Source organism: Ailuropoda melanoleuca, chromosome 16, assembly GCF_002007445.2.
Source record: "Ailuropoda melanoleuca isolate Jingjing chromosome 16, ASM200744v2, whole genome shotgun sequence".
Taxonomy (NCBI): Eukaryota; Metazoa; Chordata; class Mammalia; order Carnivora; family Ursidae; genus Ailuropoda; species Ailuropoda melanoleuca.
In genome coordinates this window covers 84,302,282-84,311,039 of record NC_048233.1, presented here as the reverse complement: position 1 = coordinate 84,311,039, position 8,758 = coordinate 84,302,282, and the positions used below count along the sequence as shown (strand labels likewise).

The 8,758-nt window shown below is 62.9% G+C and overlaps 1 protein-coding gene across 1 annotated transcript in view; it reads right to left on the bottom strand.

Moving 5' to 3' along the window:
- The window catches only part of EHBP1L1 (EH domain binding protein 1 like 1), a 15,307-nt gene extending 6,569 nt beyond the window's left edge, over positions 1–8,738 (bottom strand). Inside the window, 11 exon segments of the mRNA XM_034644837.1 lie at positions 7–198; positions 626–674; positions 767–924; positions 3,667–3,707; positions 3,800–3,871; positions 4,465–4,607; positions 4,687–4,865; positions 4,957–5,010; positions 5,285–5,380; positions 5,603–5,660; positions 8,349–8,738. Coding sequence (XP_034500728.1) covers positions 7–198; positions 626–674; positions 767–924; positions 3,667–3,707; positions 3,800–3,871; positions 4,465–4,607; positions 4,687–4,865; positions 4,957–5,010; positions 5,285–5,380; positions 5,603–5,660; positions 8,349–8,449 — 1,143 coding nt within the window. The 5' untranslated portion in view covers positions 8,450–8,738.
- Between the last annotated feature and the right edge of the window lie 20 nt (positions 8,739–8,758).

Genomic DNA, 8,758 nt, shown 5'->3' with positions numbered 1-8,758 from the left:
CCGGGCGCCGGCCACACAGTACGTGCCGGCGCCGCCGCCGCCCTCCAGCTGCACCAGCCGCAACTCCTGCCCCGTGCAGAAGGCGCGGATCTGGCACAGGTAAGTCATGACGATGAGCTTGTCGGGCACCGACAGCAGCACCATGTCCGCCGGCTCCAGCAGCCGCGACACGCCCAGGGCCGCGAAGCCATCGAAGGCCTAGGAACGGTGGGCTGCGGATCAGCGGCGGCCGCGGCGGGCGTTACCCAGCGACGCTGCGGCCCCGCCCTGGACGGCGCGAGGAGTCCCGGCGACTGGCGGGCGGGGGGGCGCCTAGCAACGCCTCCCCCTTCTATTGGGGGAGATCTAGCAACAGGGCCCGCCCTCGCGTCACCCAGCAACTGCGCACCAAAGGGTGTTTTTGGAAAAACCATCTGGTGGAAATATGCTTGAAAAGAAAACTAAACTAAGGAAAACGAATAATTTAAAGCCCAAGAGAGTAAAAAGTGGCAGAACTTCCGAAGTCCACGGCTGGGGCCCTGCAGCCCATAGATTCCTCTCCTAAAGACTGACCGGCCCTAAATCTTGGTCCTACGGCCCTACTCTAGAACCCTTCCCTCCTGGCATTGCTCTCTCCCCATCTCACCTGCTTGTTGTTCTGTTTGATGTTGAGTGGATCCAGGGAAGCGTAGTCACTGCAGAGAGAGGGCTGGTCAGAGGCTGGAATCACTCTACACACCCCCCCCCCAAGCTCCCTCATTCATTCCCACCCCCTCTGGCAGCTCACATCTTGTCTGGGTAGAATCGGTGCAGGATGGCACAGAAGGCCAAGCCGTTGCGCCACGATGTAGTGAAGTTGGTGACTCGGACGCCACGGTAGCCCGTGGTGACTTCCTGGCACCACTCCAGCAGGGATTGACTGGAGCTGACCGGGGCAGGTGGTGCCTAGGGACACAGGGATGGGCTCAGGGAATGTGGACATAGGACTGCACCCTCTCTGCCCCTTGGGCAGAAAATCGCCCCAGCTCTGGATTTCAGGGGTCATCGGAGACTACTGGCCAGAGCCTTGGGACCAGGCAAAGGGTTTCCAGCTCTGTGGTTATCTACCAAGGTCATCTAAAAGGTCAGTGGCCCCCAGGCAAGATCAGAGGTCACCAGCAGCCACACCTCAAGGTCAGCCCAGAAAATCAGCTTAGGGGTATCCGGCTCCATGCAGCCCGGGGAAGACAAGATGGGGGAGCCAGGGCATCCTGAGAGAGGAGAGGGTGAGTGGGGCTCCTTGAAGCTGAGCCCCTGTCCCACCACACCCCAGTCGACCAGGTGGGTCCATGCAGAGCCGCCGTTAGCTCAGCCCCAGGTTAGTGGGAAGCAGCAGACTGGGCCCTCGGCGGCCCCCATCCCTACCTGGCTGCCCGGCAGCCTCCCGTCCTCTTCAGGCTCCTCTGGGGAAGAGGCCCCTGAGGGCTTGGGCACCCGGGCCCCTGCCCCACTGGCCACCTGTGCCTCAGTCAGGCTGGCCTCTGGGAGGTTTCCCTCAGCTTCTCTTCCCTTAGTCCCTGAGACCCCAGCTTCTGCTTCCTGGGCCTCCAAAACACCGGATTCCTTCTCTGGAGGCCCTAAACCCTCCATCTCTGCTTCTGGGGCCCCCCAAACCCCAGCCTTGGCCTCTGAAACCCCTAAAACCCCAGCGTCCACCTCCTGGACCCTCAAAACCGTAGTCCCTGCCTCTACTCCCGGGGGCCCTGAAACTCCATGCTTAGTGATGGAGTCCTGTAAGCCCTCGTATTTGAGGGTCCCCCTGAGCCCAGTCTCTGCCTCTTGGACCCCCAAAGTCTTAGCCTTCGACTTCTCAGCCTCTAACACTGTAGTTTCTGTCTGTTCAGCCCCTAGTCCCTCAGCTTCTTTCCTTCCAACCTCTGGCCCTAAAACTCTTGAATCCGTCACCTCTGTCTCCTGGGCTCCGGCCAGCTCATTCTCTATCCTTGGGACCCCTGAACCCCCAGCTGCTAGCTCCTGGGCCCCCAGTATCTCAGCTGCTGTTGTCTCAGTCTCGAATCCTGGGACCCCTGAACTGCCTACCTCTGTTTCCTGGGTCCCCGCTATCTCAGATTTTATCCCTGAACCCCCCACTTTTGTCTCTTGGGTCCCCAATATCTCAGCCTCTGCCCTCGCAGCCTCTATCTCTTGCATCCTGGAACCTCCTCTCTCTGTCTCCTGGGACCCCCATGTTTCAGATTCTGCTGTCTCAGCCTCTATCCTCAGCATCCCTAAACCAAGAGCTATCTCCTGGGTCCCCGATATCTCAGTCTCTGCCATCCTAGTCTTTGTCCCTGGAAATCCTGAATGCCCAGCCTCTGTTTTCTGGGTCCCCAGTTCCTCCAACTCTGCCATTCCAGCAGCCTCTGAGTCCAGGACACCTGATCCCGTGGTCTCCGTCTCCTGGGCCCCCGATACCTCAGCTTCTGCTGTCCCAGTCTTTATCTCTAGCAACCCTGATCCCCCCACTTCTGTCTCCTGAGTCCCCAGTATCTGTGACTCTGCCACCCCGGTATCTGTTCCCAGGACCCTTGAATCCCCAGCCTCTGCCTCCCAGAACCCCAGATCCCTAGATGTTACCCTCTGATCAGCTGCTGGTGGGGCCCCCTGGTACCTCACCTGGGGCCTGACGCATGCTGCTCCAACAGAGGGACCCAGCTCCGGGCCTGTCCCCCCAACACCAAGGGCTCTGCCTCTCACCTCTGCACTCTCTCTCTCCTGGCCTGTGGCAGCCCTGGTCCCCTTGAGGTCACCAAGATGCCTGGTATGCCCTGCAGGCTCCGCTGGGGGTGTGCTCAGGGCTGCAGGGGCCTCATCCCTGGGTCTGACCCCTGTCCTCCCCTGAGAGCCCCTTGGAGGAGCCTCGGGAGTCTCCTTGAATCTTGCCTCAGACATCAGCCCTATAGCCTCTGGTCCCTTAGTGTCCACATGGTTCACCTTTGACCTCTGCTCAGCATCCATCTGACTCACCTCTAAACTCTCTTCAGCCTTCCCTGCTCTGATGTCTGACCTCTTAGCGTCCACCTCTCTGACTCCTGACTCCTGCTCAGTGTCCACCCCTCCAGCCCCTGGCCTGTCCCCAGGGCTCCCCTCCTCAGCCTTGGGTTTCTGCCCTACCAAAGAGTCTCTGGAGGCTCCGTCCTCAATGCCTGGGCCCAGCCTGGCTCCCTGAGCCTCTGTCCCTTCCTGAGGGCTTTCCTGGGCCTGGGTCTCCCCAGAAGAACCCACTCCTGCTGGGGGAGCCCCTGAGGTTTTGGGAGCCTCATCTTCCCCTTGGGCGCCTGGGGGCCAAGGGGCATCAGAGCCTTTCCGGAGCCGAGGGGCTGGGGTCGGGGCCGCATCCTGGCCTGGCTGCCTTGAGGACCTGAGGAGAGAGCAGGAGAAAGCAATGGGGAACCCATGTGGCTCCCCACTGTCAGCCCCCTCCCCACGCTTCCGATTGCTAGGGCATTGGAAAGAGATTGGTGGGGGAATGCAGCTTTCTAACGGTGGGGCAGGGGATGGAGGTGGGGCTCATTCCAAAGCTCACCTCTTCTCTGGTAGGGTTCCCGGGGGCCTGGGGGCCTTGAGCCCCACCTGGCCCCCTGCTACAGTAGCTGGTTCTGGCCCCTGGCCCCGGGAGGCCCTGGCTGGGGGCGCAGGGGCACTCACAGGGCCTGGGTTGGTATCCTCGGCACTAGAAGGGCTGGCAGCTGCGGAGGAAGGCAGGGAGGGGCGCTGAGGCCTGGGCCCTGAGACTGGAGGTCCGTTCCCTCCCCAGCCCCAACCCTCGCCCGGGCCTCACCTGCCTGCCGGGGCTGCTGTACCCGGCCCTCCTCCTCCTCCTCACTAAGTGTCTTCAGCTCCCGAGATGGGTCTGGGGTGGGGACGGGAGGCAGGTCAGCCCAGGGGAGGGCCCTGCACGTCTGACCCCTTCCCCCCCAACCAGAGTCCTGGGCCTACCTGGGAAACGCCCCAGCCTCAGGGCACCGCCCCGGCCTGCGAGAAGAGACAGGCCCTCGGATGCAGAGAAAGAGAGAGAGAGAACCACAAGGACAGACAGAAACAAAGCCTTAACCAGCCAGAGGGAGGGATGAGGAAGCTAGTCGTGGAGCACGAGGGCAGACGGGTGGCGAGGGCTGGCAGGACTGGACGGCAGCTCCCCCCTGTGCTTGTGGCCCAGCCAGCTCAGGGCAGGTACCGACCTGGGCAGGCTCTCCCTCGGGGCCGAGGAGAGGGCCTGTGGGACTCAGCTAAGGACCCAGGCCGCCATGGGACCAGGAGCCAAGTTTGGACAGTCAGAGCTGCTGGGCAGGTTGGGACTGCCTGGGCAGGTGCGAGCCCCCTCGCCAGCCGGGCATGCGTAAGCTGGCCCTGCCCCCGCACAGCCCGCGGCTCAGCTCCTGGCCCGGCTTACCCCCACCCTCCCCAGGTCTTGGTGATCTCATCCATGGCAGGCTGTGAGCCCACCTGGCTGGGGGACACGAGCCCGGGCCTCGGGGGCCCCCGGGCCATTGGCCTCCTCCTCGTCACTCTCAGCAAAGTCGTCCAGGTTGCCCACATCGCTCGGCTTCACGCTCATGAGGCTCGCGAGACTCTGCATGTCATCATCCCTGGGGGGTCAGAGGTCAGGGGTGAGGGCTGGGGTCAGAGGTTGCAGACCAAGGCCAAGGAAAGAGGGTGGGCACTCACGTGGCGCGGCCCTCCCGCAGCAGAACCCCGGAGAGAGTGAGGCTCAGCTCGGCTTGCACGACCTTCACCGACTTGGGCTTCAGCCGCAGCCGCAGGGGAACTGGGGCCGGCACAGGCCCCGCGTGGTGGGCCAGGTCCACCTCGGCAGTGGCCAGCACCTTCCGCTGCCCCTTGGACTCCTGTGGGCGAGGGAGAGGGGCCGGGGGAAGGGGCATCAGTGCTGCCCCAGAGTCCCCAGGAGCCCAGGCCCCAGCCTGCCGGGCCACTCACATTCTCAATAACAAATGTCCACTCTTTGGCCTCGTACTGGTCCACATGTGGGTCCTGGGAAAAAGGGGCACTGGTGAGTACAGGGGCTCTGCGGTGAGGGCAATGCAGGGAGAAGGGCCAGCTGTCCCTCCTACTGCACGTGGCGGGCACGTGTGCATGCCTCCCCCTCCAAGGAGACCTCTTGGGCCACCCCCACCCATCTTGGTTATCAGTCTCATCCCTCTGCTCTCTCCTATTTGCATGGATAACCCACTGGGGATCCCCCGTGGCTGCCTGGGCTATAATCACCCCCCCCCATTCCCACCTATGCAGAAGTCTCGAGACTCACCCTGTAGAGGGTCACGGAGATGTCCACATTCTCCGGCACCATCCACACCACGGTGCCCCGATACGGGTTCTGGATGCCTGGCTGCCAGCTGTGGGCCTGCAATGAGCGGTCTGAGGCCTCCCCTGACTCCACAGCTCTCCCCTCGCCCCCTGCCCTTAGCTCCGGACTCGACCTCATCTTTCTCTCCCTTCTATGGATTCTGATCCAAACCTGAACTTGACTCCATTGCCCCAGCGGTCCTCACTCCCCCACTTTCCCAGCACTCTCTGTTGGCCTCACCCCTCCACCTGGACCCCCCCAGTTGACAACCTCTCCCACCTTGGAGCAGATGCGACGGTTCCGCCGGGTCCACACCACCACCAGCTTATCCGGTTGCCTGCGGGTGAGGACAGGGGGGTCTACACAGTCAGGCCCACCCACCCAGCCTCTCCATCTCCTCCAGGGTCTTCTTGCTGCCCACGTCCCCCTCCCCCAGGAGAGGGCCTGGACAGCTCCTTATCTGGAGCCACCAGGAGCAGGGTGAGGCTGTGCACGCAGGGTGGGGCCCCGGGCAGAAGGGCAAAGGCCCATGTGGGTCGGTAGGGATTATGCAGACAGGCAGTGAGAGAGACAGGGACGTACAGAGACAGAAAGAGACGCATAAACCCCGCAAGGGCCCTGCAAGAGACACACAGACTCAGAGACACTGAGAAAGACAGACTCGGAGTTAAACAGACCCGTTCACCCACAAATATCTGGGGAGCGTGCTCTGTAAACCCAGCTCGGTTTAGAAGGCAGAGCAGCGCAGAGGAGAAGCGAGACCCTTCCGGGGCTGAGGACCACAGAGGCTGGGGAAGAGCGCCGGTCAAGAAGGAAAATAAGTTAACAAGCTGACTTCAGGGAGACAGGAGAGAGCCACTGGGGTCTCCTTGAGGTTGGGGTGTCTGAGCAGGGGCTCAGAGGGGAGGGGAGGAATGGGCTATGAGAGGGCCTGGAGACGGAGGGCTCAAGGAAGAAGGAACAGCCAGCGCAAAGGTCTGAGGTTGGGGGAGCCTTGGGGTCAGAGTGAGGGGCAGAGGGTGGGAGGTGGTCAGAGAGGCAGAGGGTCAACTTCTCATTAGATACCCACCCAGGGCCCAGGGGCTCGAGAATCAGCCGTGCTCCCCACCTCTCAAACCCTGAGCCCTGGACTCCAGTTTTGCAGGGCCCCTGACTCCCACAAGGACCTTCCAAGAAGACTTCCAGAGGCTGACCTCCAGGCTGAACTACACACGCCAGGGCAGACTCCGAGGAGAGGCAGAGATGTGAGGGGACAGATAAAACAAGGGCAAAGAGTTGCCTGTGCAGGGCCTAGCCCCACAGAACTGACAGGTGGCGGGGCCTGGGAGGGAGAAGGCCCTTTCGGGTTAGAGGGTCTAACTGCTGCCCAGGAGGGTGGGGGTGGTCGAGAGGACCATGAGGCCGAGGACAGTACAAGGGACCTTCTTGCCTGTACCCAGCCCCATGCCAGGATACTGAGGTCCACCCACCTCGCTGCCTCTGTGTGGGCTGAGCCAGGACGAATGGCTCTCCAGTCAACCCCTAAGGATGCTGAGGCCCAGAGAGGTTGGGAGCCAAGGCAAGGTCACAAAGCTGAGCCCAGAGCCCTCTGACCTGCAGCCAAGCTCCCCTTCCCAACCCCAGACTGCAGCGATGGCTGAGCAAGGGTAGCTATGGGGCCTTCCCAGAAAGGGGAAGCAGACCGGTGTGTGTGTGTGTGTGTGTGTGTGTGTGTGTGTGTGTGTGTGTGTGTGTGCCTAGAGAGGGCGGGGCCTGGCTAGGCAGCCTGACTCAGGCTGGGCACGCCCTCCTGGGGAGCCAAGACCTGGGCAGGAGCAGCTTCCTAGCCTGGGCTTCTGGCTAAGAAGCCCAGGAAGCCCTGCCCGCCCCCGTGACTCAGATGCGTTGACACTGCCCTCACCGCAGGCCTGCTCTCTGGGACCATGCCCAGCGTCCCCCTGGCCTCACCCAGGATGCTGGGGCAGAAGGCAGAAGCCAGAGGCCAGAGTGAAAGTCCCAGTCCTGCGCTGTGTTACCTTAGCCAGCCCCGGGTCTTCTCTGAGCCTCGCCAAATGGAGTGAACGGGCCTCTGGCTGGCGCAGTCAAAACCAGGGATACCAGGGATACCGGCTGCTGCCCAAGGGACCCTAGCCTCCTGCTCGCTCCCCTCCCTTTGGACCCCATGATCCCTTCCTGCCCCAGCAGCTCTTCCTCTTGGGAGCCTAAATTTAGCCCCGCCTGGCGGGTGAGGCCCCCACAGCTGTGCCCTAATCCAGCCAAGGGAAGCCGACACCAGTGAACACGTATATTTAGGGTGTGACGCAGGGGTCCGGGCAGCTGCGGGTGGGAGCATGTGAACAAGACGCCCCGGCCCTTAGGCAGTCTGGGCCAGGTCCTGTACTCTCTCGCACAGATCTCCCCCAACCGGGCCACCTCGCCCTCCCCAAGCCCTCTCCTCCCAGACTCACAGCCTTCTAAGCCCTCAGGCCCCTTTAAGCCGATCCCTGCCTCCCTCCTCATCCCTCCCAGTGCTCAGTTTCCCCTTTTAAGGGCATCGTGGAGACATATCCAGCCTCCCAGCACCCACTCTGGTTGAAGTGTGTGTGTGAGTTCCTCTGGCTCAACAAGTGGGCAGAGGAGGAGGGGGCAACATCCTTGTTCTGAGCTGTACGACAGTCCATGGAGGCCACCCGCAGACCTCAGAATTTGCTCCCTTTTCTGATGTTACCCCAAACCATCCCTCTGGTCACAAAAACATGAGGCCTCCCTTCCCCGAGCTCTGAGCACCACAGTTGAGTAAGGTGTGGGCACGAACAGATTCTCGGGCCTGCAAGTTCTGACTTCCACTCCCCAAAAGCGATCCACACCCCCAATTCCAGGGGCCCCCCAAACTGTAAAGGCATTTTTGAGTCTCTGTGTCTGGGACACCAGGGTCCAAGGTGGGAGCCAGGGGCCACCGGGCTGGGGGCAGGGTTCTCTCCGGCTCCAGCGGCGCCATGGGGTCCCAGCCAGTCCGCAGAGGCCCCCAGGCCTCCCTGCCACTCACCATTTCTTGGTGCACTCCACCAGCTCGTGGTAACAGGCCACAAACTGGAACTTGGCGGCCCGCTTGCCCACGCGCTGCAGGCGTTTCCACACCGAGGTCATGGCCCCCGCTGCCCCCGCCGCCGACTCCTCAGACTCGGGGCTCCCGCTGGCCCGCGACCGCTGGCCGGGCCTGGGTCCCCATGGCCTCCCGGGCTGCTATCCGCGCCGCCCGCCCCGTCCGTCGGAGATGTCCGAGGCTCGGACCCGGGGCCGATCACCCCGCTGCCGCCGCTGGGGCCCGCCGGGTGGTCCGGCTGAGTCGACCGGGTCGTCCGGGGCGCGTCGGGTCGCGGGAGCGCTGAGCGGCGAGCGCGCCGTTTCCTGGAGCCGCACCCCCGTCGGAAGGCGGGCGGGTCCGGCGGGGGGCGG